This window comes from Notechis scutatus, chromosome 3, assembly GCF_049901735.1.
Source record: "Notechis scutatus isolate UNSWTSFEM ecotype Mainland chromosome 3, rNotScu1.2, whole genome shotgun sequence".
Classification (NCBI taxonomy): domain Eukaryota; kingdom Metazoa; phylum Chordata; class Lepidosauria; order Squamata; family Elapidae; genus Notechis; species Notechis scutatus.
In genome coordinates, this window is record NC_142011.1 from 93,168,474 (window position 1) to 93,186,547 (window position 18,074).

Consider the following 18,074-nt stretch of genomic DNA (forward strand, 5'->3'; position numbering starts at 1 on the left):
GCTGATCTATTGCTGTGGGGAATTTATAGTGTGTTTAATCGTAATGAAATATTTATTTGTTTTAGACAGAGATGGTGGAAAAGAAAGAATACGAACACAGAATCATTAGTCGTGTCAATCTAATAGACTTAGCAGGGAGTGAACGCTGCTCTACATGTCAAACCAGTGGAGAAAGACTAAAGGTAAACTGTATATATAGGCAGTTTTCTAATGGAAGGGTTTGCCTTGTTGGTCTCATTCTCCATACCAAACAGGTATACTGCCGCACATTTTGAATGTTGATGGATTCAATTGCAAAACAAATAGCAGATACAATCATTTATAAGAGGTTTTTCATCATCTAATTATTGCCAGCTCCATGCAGCTTACAAGAATAAAACAAGCAGAAATCAGTCAGTTTATTGCAGTCTTAGACCACTACAAGAAGTTCATGAGTGATCTGTGAGCAGTTATAAATGTCTCTTAAAGATAGTAAATAAAATTTGGGATAAAATTAAAATGTGTCTATAAAATAAATTGACTAGAACCTGTGTGTCAATTCCAAAAGGAGCAATCTGAGTTAGTAACATGCACAAAATAAATATGTCAACAATCGTTAGTGTAAAACAATAGCATCATCTATTCCTCAAATTGTATAAGTTCACAGTAAGAACCAAGAATAGCAACTCTATAACATCAAAACACATTTATTAATCAGCATCACTACAGAGGTAGTCTTCAACATACAACTGGTCTCAGTGATCATTAGGAGTACATATGACCAGATTCTGAAGTTTTGACAACTGTCCCCCTGTGGTCACATGACCGAATTTGGGGTGCTTGGCAGCTGACCCACATGGCTGTTTGCAGCACCCATAGTCATGTGACCATGTTTTACAGTGTTTTTGCGAAAAACCAGCATTTACTTCCTATTTTTATAAAATTTGACTCGTAACAAAAAATAATTCACTTAATAATTGCCACAAAAAAGGTCAGAAAATTGGACCAGTCACATGGGTGACACACTTTATGACCATCACAACTTGTGACTGTAATGGGCAGGCTTCATTACAGTCCTAAGTCAAGGACTACCTATAACCGCATATAATAGTATAAGGAAAAACAATTGAAAATCAGCCAATTCCTGCAAGACCACATCTGTTGTCACTCTATCAGCCACGTAGACTTATACGCCTTAGACTTAGATACCACCTCAGTGCTTTTTTTTTTTAATTTTTGTTGGTTTTTAAAACAAACATAAACAAACAAAACATAAAAACATCAAGCCATCTTCCATATATATACATACAGTGTGCCGGTTGGTTACAAATTATTTTGTGCTTCCATTTCGTAGTCTTCAATTACAATTACATTGTATATACTCTCGTATTTTCAATCAAATATTAAATACATTAATATCATTATTAATCAATCATTTGACTATACTTTTATTCATTCATGTTTTACAAAATAATCATATTTTACTTAATTTGTTTTATGATGGTTCATATTGTCATCCCAAATCTATCCTAAAATCATTTTGTAGATATAATAAGAAAAGAATACATCTTTATATATTTATTATTTTTGAAGAATCTACATATTTCATTACTATATTTTATTGTCTAACCATTGATGGAATAGATCCCAAATTTTATAAAATTGTTTATCATCTTGTTCTCTAATTTCAAATGTCAATCTACTCATTTCAGCACATTCCAATATTTTCTTAACGATTTCCTCCTGTGATGGTGTTTTCTCATTTTTCCAGTTTTTAGCAAATACAATCCTAGCCGCTGTTAATATATTTACAATCAGGTATTTCAAGTCTTTACTATATATTTCAGGTAAAATCCCCAATAAAAATATCTCTGGTTTCAAATCTATATGCTTTTTTGACATTTTTTCCAACCACGTGTGGATTTTAGTCCAATATTTTTTAGCATCCCCACATGTCCACCGCATATGGTAATATGAGCCAGGTGTCTGATGACATTTCCAACATTTTTCGGATTTATTCTTGAACATTCTTGCTATTCTTGTTGGGGGAAAATGCCACCTGTAAAACATCTTATACAAATTTTCTTTATATGCTGTTGACATTGTCATTTTATAATTTTGAGACCACAGTTTTTGCCATTTCTCTAGATCAATCCCATATCCAAAATTCTTCCCCCAAGCAATCATAGTTTCTTTAACTTGTTCTTCTTCTAGTTTAATTTCTAATAAATATCCATACCATTTTTTAATCACCTTTTCATCAGTACCTGTCAAAATCTTATCTAAGTCAGTCAGTTTATCATAGAAACCTTCTGTTTTAGAATCTTTATCATACCTTGAATGTATTTGCGCATATGAAAACCAATTCATCTTTATATACCTTGTTCCTCTAGTTTTTGCATAGATTTAAGTTCACCCTTTTCATTCAATATTTCACCATATCTGTTTGTTCCTTTTTGTATATTATAGGATAAGAAAATGCTTCAATAGTCGATAGCCAGACTGGAATTTTCAAATAACATTGTCTTTTAATCTTCTCCCAGTTTAACCACAGAGACTCCCGTATATAATGTCTTCTAAAATACCCCTGTGTTTTAGTTTCTTTATACCATAAAAAAGCATGCCACCTCAACAATCGATCATGTCCTTCTAATGTCAACAATCTAGTATTTCTTAATGTTATCCATTCCTTAACCCACATCAAATTTGTAGCTTGGTAATACAACTCCTAATTAGGCAAACCAAATCCTCCTCTTATTCTAGCATCTTGCAAAAGTTTTAACTTTATTCTCGCTTTCTTACCTTGCCTTATATATTTCAACACAATTTTGTTTAAATCTTCAAAGTAATCTTTTCAGAGCCTAATTGGAATTGTTTGGAACAAATATAAAATTCTGGGTAATATATTCATCTTGATTGTGGTCTCAAAATTATAAAATGACAATGTCAACAGCATATAAAGAAAATTTGTATAAGATGTTTTACACTTCTAGCAATGGAAGGTTCAACGATTCTTGTAATGTTTTGTAAAATTCTGCCGGAAGTCCATCTGGGCCTGGTGCCTTTCCATTATTTTGCTTCTTGAGTGCTTCAGTTAACTCCATCATCGTTATATTGCTTTCTAACATTGTTTCAATCTCTTTAGGTATCTGGGGTAGATTAGCATTCTGTAAATACTGTTTAACTCTTTCCTCATCAATAGTCTCTTGTGTGTATAGTTTCCCATAATAGTCTCGTATGATTTCCTTCTTCTCTTTACTACCATAGCAAACTTGGCCTTGGTCGTCTATTAATTGCAATATTTTCCTTGATTCTTTCTCCTTTCTCAATTTATATGCTAACCATCTACCTGGTTTATTTGCATCATCAAAGTAGTTCTGTTTAGCACCTCTAATTTTCTGTGCTAGTTCTTCTTTTTCTATTAGACCCATTTTATGTTTGGTTATATCCATTTTTAATTTAATGTCCTTTTTCTGTGGCATTTTCTGTAGCTCTTTTTCAAGTCCTTTATACTCATCCTCTAATGCCTTAGAGGCTAATCTTTTCATGGCATTTTTTTTCCTTGTATAGTCTATTATCAAGCCTCTGGCATATGCCTTCATTGTATCCCATACGTTCTGGATTGATGTATCTTCTTTTTTGTTTTCTCTAAAGAAAAAAGCCAGTTCTTTCTCCATCCACTGTGTGAAGTCTTTTTCCTTTAAAATAATATTATTTAACATCCATCTAGACCTTCTTCTTTGTCCTTTCCATTTAATTGTCATTGGATTGTGATCTGCCCAAGTACTTGTTTCAATATTTATTTCTTGAATATTAGTTATTAATTCTGTTGACATCCATATCATATCTATTCTGGACCATGATAAATGTCTATTTGAGTAGAAGGTGTATTGTTTGGTTTTAACATTTCTTTCTCTCCATGTATCTTTTAAGTTTATTTCATCTACCATCTTAAAAAAAGATTTAAAAGGGAGGATCTTTCTGTTTTGCTTTATTGTTTTCTGTGCTGTATAGTCCAGTTTATTGTCTACAATTCTATTAAAATCAGGTTTTAAGGTTCTTGTATACCTTAATCCAATCTATTGGTTAGATAGCAGTAAAAATTCAAAAATGAAGGAAAAGACCATAAACACACACAAAAAAGAAAAAGTTGTAAAATCCTAAAAAAGGTGGAAAAGTGAAAAATAAAAAGCTAAAAAAGAGAAAGGGAAAATTCTTCAGGTTCTTCAACACCTTAATCCAATTAACAGGTCTCAAATATAAAAGGATGCATAAGAAAAAAAAAAGAAGGCCAGAAAAATAAACAAAAAAATAAGAAAAAAAGCCAATATGGAAGGTAGATGGAAAGACAAAAATACCAAGGAGGGAGAGGGAAAAAAAGAAAAAAAAGACTACTCCCTTAAAAAGAAAAGGAAGAAAATCATTAATACTAAAGCTTTTCCTTTAAAATAAAGAGCAAGCGTAGAAATTTAACTTCCAAAGGAAAAAAAAAGAAAGACAAGTTCCAAAGGGCCAAAAATCCAAATAGCTATTACAAAAAAGTAAACTGATGAGGAAGGGTAGCGCAGCTTAACAAAAATAAAAAGAGCACACTGCACTTTGTTTAATTATCCAAGGCTTTTGTTATAACTCTCTTCTCCAGAGACTTAGCACCTTTTCTTTTCCTATAAGCTTCAACACCAGAGTTCAGCTGTTGATAGAAACCCAGAAGAGCACCTGCAATAATACTCTCCCATGCTCTTCCCTCTATCTTATCAACTAGCAATGTCCTTGAAAAAAGTCTCAGTTCTTTCTCAGCTTTGTCTGGTCAAAAGAGAAATAGAATATTTCCAAGCCTCTACTTGGCAGTGTTACAAAGTTTCTTTTGCTTTCACTTTCCCCCTCCTTTTCCAAGCAAAATATAATAAGAATTAATTAAAAAAAGAAAAAGATATTTTAAAAAAAATAACTAAAAGGGAGTCTTTAGCCTAGAATATTAAAAAATCAAAAAGGAGAAAAAGAAGAGAGAAAAGAAGAGAGAAAAACAGTCCAGTTTCAAAATATAAGATCGTGTGTAGAAAATCCAGCAATGAGAAAAAAAATTAAAATATTACTTTAACATTCCTGTTTAAAATCGCCGCTTAGTCACTTCTATCAAAACTTTTACAGATTCTTTCTTTTCCTTAGGGTGTCCTTTCAAATCTTAGAATAAAGAAAAAATTCTCACCAAACCGGCACACTCTCTCTTTCCGTTCTCTTTCGTTTCGGAGCTGTCCCAACTTCACCAGCTTTAATGGCTGCCTCTTTGCCACTGGCAAAAAGAGCTTCTCCTGGATCTACCAGGGACTTTGTGGTATCCCTGGGATCGACAGGATGCGCTCTTTACTTTCACTGTCTCTTCGGGACGGTTTAGATCCGATTGGACCGTCCAGGAGCAAAGATATCGGCAGCGATCTCAGACCTCCAAGATCGCATGCCGTATCGCGGCATGTCGCGACGCCAGCTCTGCCCTCAGCCCGATACCACCTCATAGTGGTTTACAGTACACTATGGGTGGTTTACAATGTCAGCATATCACCTCCAACAATCTGGTTCCTCGTTTTACCAACCTCCAAAGGATGGAAGGTTGAATCAGCCTTGAACCAGGCAGGATTGAACTCCAGGCTTTGGGCAGAATTTGCATGCAGTACTGCATTCTAACCACTGCGCCACCACAGCCCATCGATGTATCTTGACACCATCATTTTATTATATTTCTCTGAATATCATTTGACTTGGCTGAATGTATCTAGGTGTAGTGCCCTTGATTTTTGATGGTATTAATTGCAAATTGAGAGTTGAAAACAGTAGTATAATATCTTTAACTATTTTTCCTGGTATTCAGTGCCATGTGATGGGGTTGCAATTTGTAAAGTTCCCAACTGGCATTTGCAATGCTGATGGGAATCCTGGGTATTCTAGTCCCAGCAAAGTTGCAGGGCACCAGGCTGGAGAAGGTGTTCTGTTGCAGGGATGAGGGACGCATCAGGGTTGTGTTTAACCTCAGTTGGCTGTGGGGAGCCATGGCCAGGGGGGCGTGGCCAGCAAGATGTCCTGCAGCTCGTAAGCGGCCCTCCTGGACTCCGTTTTTGGCTGCGACGGCTTTCTGCAGCCCTCTGCCAGTGAAAACGGAGCCCTCACTCTGCCTGTGTTTTGTTTTTGCTGGCAGAGGCACCCTGGGCCAGTCCTTCGCTGTTTCCAGGGCGGCCCCATGGGCCAGATCTAAGCACCCCACGGGCTGGCTCTGGCTCGTGGGCCTTGAGTTTGACACTCCTGTTCTATAGTATTACAGTGCTGAAAATCTATTTCCATGGGAAATCAAAAATGCATTGATGTTTCTGTTTAATCAATACAGGAAGGAGTAAGCATAAATAAATCCTTGTTAACTCTGGGGAAAGTTATTTCTGCACTATCTGAGCAAAATCAAAGCAGGAAGAAGTTATTTGTTCCATACCGTGACTCTGTTCTTACATGGTACGTACCTGTTTCTAAGAAAAGTAAGAGAAACTTCGGTTCCTATTTGGCATTTGTCCTGAACTTTTTTGCTCAGTTATTACAAGAATAGTCAGTTATGACAGTAAATATTAATGTCTACAGGTAGTTCTTAACTTACAACAGTTCATTTAGTGACTGTTTGAAGTTATAACGGCACTGAAAAAAGGGACCATTTATATTATTACCATTTTTCACACTTATGCCAGTTGCTGCATCCTCATGGTCACATGATCAAAATTTAGATGCTTGGCAATTGACTCATCTTTATGACTGTTGAGGTGTCCTGGGATCACGTGATCACTTTTTGCAATCTTTTGAGAAGCAAAGTCAATGGAGGAGCCAGATTCATTTAATAACTGGCAAGAAAGATTGTAAAATGGGGCAAAATTCACTTAAGAACTGTCTCCTTTAGCAACAGAAATTGTGGGCTCAATTGTAGTCCTAAATCAAGGACTACCTGTATATCTTTTTAAAGTTTCTGATTGCATTCTATTCATTTTAGCAAAAAAACCTTCTATCTTTCTGCCGGTGTATTTAAATTCTTTAATCTTTCCAGAAAGCAAAATATTATGATGCTACCAACCTCATCATATTTTGAGGCCTATATTTTGTCAAAAGAGTGGAGTTTGGGTGCTTAATAACAATCTTATTCCTACCTACTCATTCTGAAGTTATAATCCTTTGCTTACTCACTTGAGACTTATGTCTCAAACAACACATGTAGGATTTCATTGTCCCCTTTAATAATTTAAGAATTTTTCTCAATTTAAGGGTTTAGTCTGAGGCAATGAATCTATGCTTGTAAGAGAGAATAAGTTCAGACAAAAAAAAGTCTTGCTTCTACAAGTTTGTTTCAAGGGCTTTCATATCTCATGCAAATTGTACAATCTTAAATGAACCTAGAGTTCATTTAACATCTGAGATCAGCTTAAAACTTAAAAATAAAATGGATCAGTTTAAGACTAAAGCTAATACATATTTATAAGGATTTCTATATTAACCTAACTTTCTAAGTTTTTCAGAAAGGATTGGAATACATAAGAGTACAGTTGGCATCCCATATGTACAGTATTTTATTTAATCTGCATTGATTGATACACCTGGATAAAAAATGAATAATATCTTAATATTTGGTAGATGGAAGGCAGTGGTTCAAGTCTTGTCAGTCCCAGAAGCTCATTTCAATAGCTTCTTCAGGAGCTTCAAAGCCAAATTAGATACTGCTTTTTATCTAGTGTCCCAGCCATTCTATTATCGAAAGCCTGCAGTATATTGAGTATACTTTGAGTGTACTTTGATCAGCAGGTATGACGCTGTTTGTCAAATAAATCTACAGCTTATTTGTAATCCTAATACAGCAACACAAACCTAATGAAACTTCTCTAACCATTAGCATTACTTTTCCTTTACTAGTTCTTATGGTGCTAAAGGGAGAGATATACCAGGGAAATAAGTACAGGTAGTCTTCAATTTACAATCAGTTGCTTAGCAACCTATTTGAAGTTATGACAGACCTCTGTGGGGGTTCTTAGGCCCAGTTTTGAAATTCTGACAGATGCTCTCCCTACACATATGTGATCGCATGTGGGATGCTGGGCTGTATTTATGGTTGTTTATTTCCAGTTTACAGCAAAAACTTCCCATAGTGAATCATTGGTTCACTTAACAACTGCCACATTGACATTCAACAAGCAGGGCCAAAATCTTGTTGGACATGTGGATGACTTATGATCATAATGGGCATTGTGTTCATAGGCCAAGGACCATCTACAATGTTAAAAAGGCTTCTGGACACCTGTCCCTTTTGAAGTTTAACTGGAGGATAGAATTCCCCAGAAAGATTCTGCAGTTCTCCTGAACCTAGCAAATGATCAGACTTTGAAGATCAAAGAAAGGCAGATGATATTGATTTGATTGGTGGAATAGTGCAAAGATCTGATACCATGAGTGAAGAAATATGTTGGCTTAGCCTTAATTGGATTGGATTTTAACTATTATTATTGTCCCTTTTTAAAACTGCAGACAATACACACATTTGTGATTTTATTCTCTTTCAAACAAAGGCTGCTAAAGGAAAGTCTAGGTGGAAATTCAAAAACTTCTATGATTGCCACCATCAGCCCTGCTGCCAGCAATGTAGAAGAAACACTCAGTACTCTTCGATATGCTAAGCAAGCTTGTTTCATAATCAACACTGCCAAAGTGAATGAAGATATGAATATGAAATTAATTCAGGGTAAGAATGATAATTCTAATTATTTGTCTAAATCACTCATATATTTTTTCCTGTGCCAAGATGTGTGTGACTTTACTAGAGAATATGTATTTTTGTAGGAGCAATTTGAAATTGGTTTCACCAATTCATTAACCAAAGCTTATTAACTGTTGAACAATAGTTAAAACTCGCTGAACTTGCAAATTAGATCTTGTTTGATGGTAAGACTACTTGAATGCATTGATGGTTCCTAAATTTAAGGTTATAGTTCTGTCCTTAGAACCCAACCAAGTTTTATGTTTTAAAGTCTTAATCTGAATTATATCTGAATTTTATATTTTCTTAAAATGCCACTTTTGTTTGGTTGAATGTGTTACATTTATATCCCAGGTTTCCTTGTGCAGCTCAAATTGGTATACATGGGGGACCTGTCCTTATTTTATCTCCATAAAAACAATCGTTTTAAATAAACTGGGCTGAGAGAACGTGATGGTCCCAAATCACCCAATTGATGGTCAAGTTTGGACTGAACCCTTACCTCCCTGGTACTGTCTACTCTGCTACACTGGCTATTCTAAACTAAATTAATAGATTTATTTTAGAAAATCACACTTAAGACTAACTACAGTTTGAGTTCAACATAATTTTGGGCTGCACATTGTTCAAGATAGAAACAGACGATTGCAGGTTCCTCATATATTACCTCATATCTGGAATGTGAAGATCCAACATTTTATGCTGCATCTGTAGAAGGCTGGTAGGGATCATGCTTTTGGGGTGGAGGCACAGTGAATATGCAAGTGGTCCTTGAATTAGACTATAATTGAGCCCAACATTTCTTTTGCTAAGTGAGACAGTTGTTAAGTGAGCTTTGCCCCATTTATAATTTTGCTTGCCACAGCAGTGTTAAGTGAATCACTGCTGTTGTTGAATTAGTGACCTGGTTGTTAGGTGAATTTGGCTTCCCCATTGACTTTGCTTGTCAGAAGGGCACAAAAGATCATCACATGGCCCTGGGACACTACAAACATCATAAATATGAACCAATAAATAAATTCAAAACATTTGAATTTTGATCATGTGATCGTGGAGATGCTGCAGCAGCCATAAGAGTGAAAAATAGTCATGTCTCTTTTTTCAGTGCTGTTGTAACTTCATTTCAATTGGTCATTAAATAAAAGGGGGGGAATGATTGTAAGTCAAAGACTACCTGTATAGTCACATGTTGGGAGTAATTAATTTAATATGATTTTTACATGAACATAAGATGCCTTCTGCATCTTCAGATCTGCTTTTGAATGCAGCCTAATTGTTACTTTTATCTGGCACAACTATTTTTTAATGAGATGACACTTTAACCTCTTTCTGAGAAAGATTATCAAAACACTGCTAACAGAAGATTGGCTTATGAATCATTGTTGAGCCTTTTTGTTGAATATAGAATTGAAAGATGAGATTGAGAAACTGAAATTGGCTCAGAAGAATGCTCCGAATATTGATCCTGAAAAGCAGAGACTTTACATGCAGGAAATTACATCTTTAAGAATGAAGCTACACCATCAAGAGCGGGAGATGGCTGAGATGCAAAGGTAATACATGATCTTAAAAGGGTAATTATAAGGTTGCAATAATGAATCACTGACATTTTAAGCTTGTAAAGAAAATGATTCCTTCCCCATTTTTTCCACTGTAAAATGCAATATATATGACCCTATAAAAGAAATGTTAATGAAAAATATTAGTAAGTACACTTTGATAGATACTAGATATGAAGTTTAACAATTGAAATACATTAGATTTGATTCAGACTGCTAGTTGCAATTTGATATGCAAGTCAATAGGTTTTTAGAGATTTATGATTTAATTTATGAAGCAAGTTAATCATGCTTCAGCCCATGACTGACATAACTTAACCATTATACTTTATTATGGTAACAATTTGTAATATATCTATATCATAGATAGATAGATTGATCGATCGATAGTTTGGGGTATTAAAACCAAACTTGGCAATATTTGCTTCATTATGTTCATTGGCTATTGCATTGTAAATCTGTATACATATTACATATATACTATAGTTCCATTTTTTCACATAATTAAATTTTAAATAGTATATAATTACTGATTCTATTTTAAAGTCCTACTTTTTTCCTGGATGTTTGAAAAAAATTCTGTCATGAGATTATGCTACTTTTGTTTTTTTACAGCTATGTTTCCATAATAAACAAGGACCCAAAGACTGTTCTGTTGGATTTACATGTTCATTTTTAACTTCTTACCATGGAACTTGTTCTATGTTTTAAGTTTATTATTTAGTAGTATCAGGTGATCTTTTTATTTTGTGTTAAAGGGCCTGGAAAGAAAAACTTGAACAAGTAGAAAAAAAGAAGTTTGAGGAAACAATGGAATTACAGGTACTATTCTTTGTTACAACTAGTTGCTGTTAATCTTGGATAAATTTATCTATAGATAAAGCTTTTGCTTCAGTTACTTTGTCTCACATAATTCTGAGCCATTATTTATACCAAAGTGGGAGTAGAATTTCAGTATGTCTAGAAGGTACGAAATTGCAGAAGACGAGCCTTGTTTTTAAAAGTTACAAATAATATAACAACTCAACTTTTACTAACAAACCATTTTCAAATCCCAAATACACATTGCTCACTTTCTTAATTCTTTGTTTTAGAAAGCCGGCATTACATTCAAGGTGGATAACAGTTTGCCTAATTTGGTTAATCTTAACGAAGATCCTCAACTGTCTGAGATGTTATTGTACATGATTAAGAAAGGAGAAACTACAGTTGGGAAATGCAAGCCAAATTCATGTCATGATATTCAGCTGTCTGGCATCTTAATTGCTGATGACCACTGGTATGTACTAAATGAAGAAATAAGGAATAAAAAATAACTTGTGTCTCCTCTTTGCTGGTGATTTGAATTCAGCAGTTGTTGAAAGAGGATATGTTTCTGAACATAAGCAGAGGGCAAAAAAATAAATCTGAGAAGTTAGGTAGCAGAATATCCCACTAAAAAGAATTAAATTCTCACACATTGTTGTCTTGGATACAATGTGTGGAATTGGACGAGCTATTCATAAATACTAACACATTCGTTATATAATAATTCTCTGTGTAGGAACTCACACCACATGTTAAGGTATTGAGATTTAATAGCTGATCAGCTGTTGTAAGGCTGATGCAATGAGGATGAATCAGCATGGTTATTGCCACTTTAAGACTTGAGGGTGAGTCCACAGGGTTTTACCATTTTAAGAAGCTGTCTATATATATATATATATATGAGGCCATGAGAAGGCGTATCTCTCTCTCCTTATGCTCTGTCTCCATTGTGGTTCTCCGTGCAGAGTAAAGATTGGTTGCTTGCCAGGTATTTGCCTACCACGTATATGTATGTATACAGCTGTTTTGTATATAAACCACTGTTAAAAGACAAAGGCTCTGTGTGCTGTGTTGTGCTCCTGGGTTGTCTCACAATAGTAGCTCACAACAGTAGCTGCAAACACTCTGACACCACACTCGAGCTCTCACAAGGGAGTCAAGGACTTGGATTGATTAGATGAGTTCATTTTTGTAGATATTAAAAGCTTTGGTAATGATGAAGATCAGCTTCTACAGAACCTAAGATTAGCTGTCCATCTTTGTGTCCCACGGTTTAAATTCTGAATTCCTTTTCCAGTTCTTTCATTTTCAAGAGCCGCAGTGGCACAGTGATTAGAATGCAGTATTGCAGGCTAATTCTACTGATTGCCAGCGGTTCGAACCTCACCAGCTCAAGGTTGACTCAGCCTTCCATCCTTCTGAGGTCAGTAAAATGAGGCCCCAGATTGTTGGGGGCAGTATGCTGATTCTATAAACCGCTTAGAAAGGGCTGTAAAGCACTATGAAGCGGTGTATACGTCTAAATGCTATTCCTATTGCTATTGTAACAGATTGCCTGCAGCCTATTTCTCACGAATTTCCTGGGTTCCTTACTATGAGCCTTTCCAAGCTCTGCCTATCAGATCATGATGTCTTTGTGACATGTTATGGCTTTTCTAAAATCTGTTCATTTCATATTTCTTAGATGGTAGCTGTGACTCCTCTAAACATGAAACTCATTCTGCAAAGTTGGTAAAACAAAAGTTTTCTTCCAACATGCTTTGCTAAAACAGTAGCCTTAGACAACAGTACGGAAATGGAAATCATGTCAAAGGGGATGATTGATAGCATAGCAAAGGAATCAAACATTCCACTGATTTTGATCACATTCAGAAGAGCTGATTATGCATTGCTATTCAGATGTAATCAACATTTACATCTTGATTTTGTTAATTGATTTTGTTTAATTTGTAGCATTATCAGACATAAGGGTGGCATTGTGAGTATTGTTCCTGTTGGAGAAGCGAAGACATATGTTAATGGGGAATGCATTTCAGGAGCTACACTTCTGCATCATGTAAGTCACTAGGCACAGTTGTAAATCTATTTATTTACACGTGGTTTTCAAGTTTAAGTTCATACACTTGTTTAGAATAGACTATCCCTCTATACAGGTAGTCCTCAAATTATACCACAATTGAGCCCAAAATTTCCATTGCTAAGTGACAGTTGTTAAGTGAATTTTGACCGATTTTACAACCTCTCTTAAATCTGCAGTTGTTAAGTTACTAACATGGCTGTTAAGAGAATTGGACTTCCTCACTGGTTTTGTTTGTCAGAAGGTCACCCAAAATGATCACGTGACCCTGGAACACTGTGACTGTCAAAACTATGGGTCAATTGCCAAGCATCTGAATTTTAATCATGCGACCATGGGGATGTTACGATGGTTATAACTGAAAAATGGTGGTAAGTCACCTTTTTCAGTGCTGTGGTAACTTTGAGTGGTCACTAAATGAACTGTTTTAACTTGAGGACTGCCTGTACTCTTCAGAAATTTTCTACAGGATGATCTGAATTCAATACTATCTGAATTTCCTAGGGTGATCGCATCATCCTTGGAGGTGATCATTATTTCCGATTTAATCATCCAGCTGAAGTTCAGAAGATAAAAATATTGTCTTCTAGGACTTCTTTTCCTGAGGAGGGTCCAAAGGATTTTGAATTTGCAAAAAATGAATTGCTGGCGGCTCAACGAGCTCAGTGAGTAATAGCAGATGTTATGCTTTAAATAGTCCCTGTATTTTCCCTTGCATATGTAATGAATAATGCATGCTGGCCTTGCAGAATTTTCATATACAGGCAGTTGTAAGGGTTTTGATTGCATGCTGTGCATTATACAAAACCATAGCTGCCCCTTTGTTCATTTTTTCATCTTGGTCATAAAATCAAGATGCCATCAGAATTTATGTAACCTGGAATTGCCTGTATGAAAATATAGTCAAATCAGGTGGTCAAATTTGTGTGTGTGTGTGTGTGCGTGCGTGCGTGTCTGTGTGTGTGTGTGCATGTGTATTAGGTGAATCCTGTGAATCCTGTGCGTGCTCGTGCGTGCATGCACACACACAACACACTCACTCACACACACACACACACACACAAAATCATATGACATTGTGCCTAATGACAACACAGGATTCACCTAATAATGACAACCATTGCCATTGTATGTCAGGGCAGTCATGTGACATTGTGCTTTATGACTGCATCACTTAGCAGCAGAAGTCCCAATTACTATTATTGTTGTTAACTGAGGACTGCTTGTAATTTAATTTTTTCATTTGGGTTACGTGTGTTGTCTCATTCCAAACAGACAGTGAGATTTAAATTTTAACTTAATTATTTCCCAACAGAATTAATTTAGATCTAAAGTTAAAAAGAACTCTAGATGAAAGGATAAGTAGAAATTCAGTATGACATATTTTACATTAAACATATTTTATAAGTATAATGTATAAAGTATTTTATAAGTATAACATATATATTATGTCTCTTTAGAATTTGAAAACAACACTTCCTTTTTGGGAATATTCTAAAATTATATTAGCATTTACAGATTGTTATTCTTTCGTGTGCAGTATTTCTTAGGTATAAATTGTAGCATTAATTTCAAAATACTTCTAGGCTTGAATCAGAAATACAAGAAGCACGGCTTAAAGCTAAGGAAGAAATGATGCAAGGGATCCAGCTTGCCAAAGAAATGGCTCAAGAAGAACTTAGTGCTCAGCAACAAAATTATGAGACCAAAATAAAATCATTAGAAGCACGACTGGTAGGTCATTACTGATGCTTTAGTAAGCTTATGTTTGTGTGCATTCGCACATCTACACTCACCATACGAGTAAGACAATAAAAGTAGGAACTATAATAGAACTAGGTGATGAGTTTGCAAGCAGTACATTCCCCCTCCCCAAAGTTCTTCCTTGAAGCTGTCTATCCAGTTGGTAGGTAGGCTTAGCAGTCAATTTTATTTCTCATTCAGCCAGCCTTTCATCTCTTCAGGTCTGATCTTTGATCCTATAGAACAAGGATACCCAATCCCCAGTCCTTGGACTGGCACTGGGCCTGTGGCAAGCCAGAAACTAGATCACACAAACAATCAAAGCTCCATCTGCGGGATGCAGGCAGAGAATTGAATATGATAAAATATTGTTCATTTGGGCAGTGGCTTTTATGAAATAAAATTTTTATGTTGGTACCTATGATTCAGTCTCCTTTATTTTTTTTAGGAAGAGGAATCCCATAGAAAACAATTGCAGGAAATGAACAATCAGGTGACTGCAAACAAAATTGAGGAACTGGAGAAAGCAAAGCGAGGCCTTGAGCTAGAAGTAAACTTCAACAAGAAGCGATGGGAAATAGAGACATTGGCTGCCAGAGAGGTAAACAGACTAAATTCATTTGTTTGTACTTTTATCCAGTATCTTCAAGAACATGTGAGTCTCATATGTTCTTGAGTAGATCGCTTCCATGAAATCCATGAAACTTATTAGAAATTAACAATATTCCTAATGTATTATCCAGACTTAAGTTGAGGCAATAAGTCTGCAGTGTTAGATATTTAGAGTCTTATTAACAGGAATAAAAATTAATGAATTGTTACATATTTAAAGCTGCCCAACTAATTGACTCAAAACTCTTTACCATCAATAAAAGAATCCCCAATGAGTTGGGACAATTTCATAAAATGAATACAATCTAAAAAAGAACAAGATCCAATAATGCAACATGGGAAAAACCCATGTCTTCAAGTTTCCCTTAAAGCAGTGGTTGCCTACCGGTGGGCCACAAGAAAATTTTGTTGGACCGCAGAGAAATCTTACCCCCAGAGCACCCCCAAAGCAATTAATCTAGGCTGCACGGGAACACACGGCGGCGCTGCCCACATGGCCCGCGGGAACCATCTCCGCCCACTCACTCCTTACCTGGCAAACTTGCCTGCTAAATTGCTATTTTTCTGACCATCAGCTGTTCTGCTGTGCCGGGAGATTTAGATTAGCTAAGAAGCAGGAAATGGTTGGATTTCTTGCTTTCTTTGCATCTTTGCATCTTTGGCTCTGCTTTTAAGCACAGCTGAACTTCCCTTTGGACTGAAGGTTCTATTATTCAGTGCAGACTCATGGCAAGCAAATTTTTTTTTTTTAAAACAAGTTTTATTAATTTTAAAAACACACACAAATACATATAACATAAGACATAACATAAAGAAAATAAAAAATCATCTTTTCTGAAGGTTGCTCAATCCGGTCAAAACTCTTTATACAGACACAACTTCAAATTCATATTCATTTTATATGTCATTCATATCTTATTACCATCTTCACTTTTATATATAGTTTCTTTTCTCTTAAATTCTCTTAATTTTATTTTATTCATCTCATCTCAGTTCAAATCATAATATTTATTATTCTTTGTCTGTTTATTTCAGCTATCCATTTGCTTTCTTCCTTAAAATAAAAAAAAAAAACTTCTCCTGTCCACTAATTGGAGTATAACGCCTTTACCTCTTTCCTCTACATTTATAATATTTAATATAAAACACCTAACTTACATTGGGATCCTGCTTGGTACATTCAAAAATTATACAATATTATCACTACCAGAACTAATCTATTCATTGATATTCATATTCTTTTATAACATAAAAACTTAGCACATTGCTTTTCAATTAATTAACATACTTTTGTGGGAGGACCTACTTTCCAATTATTCTCCCCACATCACCTATTTTAAATCATTATTTCATTAAGGTAATCCTCCTTCTCCTCCTCTCCCCAACATTCTTTTATACCTTAACCATTTTATCCATTCAATTTAATATCATATCTTTTAATAATAGTTATATTTTCCACAGTTATTCCCCCCCACATCATATCTCCAATCTTTATTTCATAAAATGTTCCCTTTCCTTAACACCAATTTCACTAAGTTATATTAAATATTTTACCACATTTTAAATTACACTTTATTTCCAACCTTCTAAAAGTTATTTCTAAGTACAAATATAAAAACAATCTTGTGTACCTTTAGAATCCCTTCATCAATAAGATTACCCATTGTCTCTAAAAAGATTTGTTTCTTTACATCTTGCTCTCTACTACTGAGGCCTCTCATCCCTTTTCTCCCTTGCTTGTTCTTCTCTATCCTCATTACCCCTTCGTCTCTCCACCTCTCTTCCTCTCCAGCTTCCTCCCCTCTGCAGTTTTCTAACATAATACCTCCTTTTCATCTTATTTTTTTTTTTTGGATTGCTTTTACAGATCTTAAAGTCTCTTTTTCCTTTTTCTCCTTCTCCTTTCTTTGCCCAGCCAAAGTGACTTGTTCCTCCAAGATGGCTTCTTCTTCCTCCAAATCTTCTTGGTATTCAATCCCTTCCACGTAAGCATAAACCGCCATTTCTAAATACTGACACAGAGTATCAAAAACATCCTTCCTTCTCGCTTTTCCTCTTGAATTTTTTGACGTAAAAGTTCCAAATCATCCACAAATGATGTCATTGTGAAGAGAAAAAGTTTTCCCAAACAATCACCCAGATGTTTTTAATCAAAGATAATTTTCAAAAGTAATAAAATCACCAAGCAGTCCAAGTAGATCATTTCTTTAGGCACCTTCTCCTTCCTCAATTTCTCTTTCTGGGGTTAAAATTGGATCACAAAGTTGCATTTAATATATATCTTCAGAAGCCTTGTTAATATTTATATCTCCTTAAAATTCCAGGCATACTCCTCATTTCCAAATTATAGTCCAGCTTTCACTCTCCCTTCCCACTCACAGCATAAAAAGAAAAATTTTAAAAGTTTTTTTTTTTTTTTAAGAAAGAAAAAAATCATTCAGAAATCCTTATCTCTTCAGTGTTTAATTACCTGGATTTTCAGATTTCTCTTACTGTTCCACAGCTGTCACGTTAGGAAGGAGAGTGAAAAGAA

The 18,074-nt window shown here is 35.2% G+C and overlaps 1 protein-coding gene across 1 annotated transcript in view; it reads left to right on the forward strand.

The window, feature by feature from the left end:
- The window catches only part of KIF14 (kinesin family member 14), a 54,941-nt gene that overhangs the window by 14,933 nt on the left and 21,934 nt on the right, over positions 1 to 18,074 (forward strand). Inside the window, exons 9-18 of the mRNA XM_026671710.2 lie at positions 66 to 182; positions 6,353 to 6,471; positions 8,556 to 8,728; positions 10,149 to 10,296; positions 11,061 to 11,124; positions 11,397 to 11,581; positions 13,063 to 13,165; positions 13,691 to 13,851; positions 14,773 to 14,920; positions 15,378 to 15,530. Of these exons, the coding sequence (XP_026527495.2) occupies positions 66 to 182; positions 6,353 to 6,471; positions 8,556 to 8,728; positions 10,149 to 10,296; positions 11,061 to 11,124; positions 11,397 to 11,581; positions 13,063 to 13,165; positions 13,691 to 13,851; positions 14,773 to 14,920; positions 15,378 to 15,530 (1,371 nt within the window). The remainder of the gene's footprint in view (positions 1 to 65; positions 183 to 6,352; positions 6,472 to 8,555; positions 8,729 to 10,148; positions 10,297 to 11,060; positions 11,125 to 11,396; positions 11,582 to 13,062; positions 13,166 to 13,690; positions 13,852 to 14,772; positions 14,921 to 15,377; positions 15,531 to 18,074) is intronic.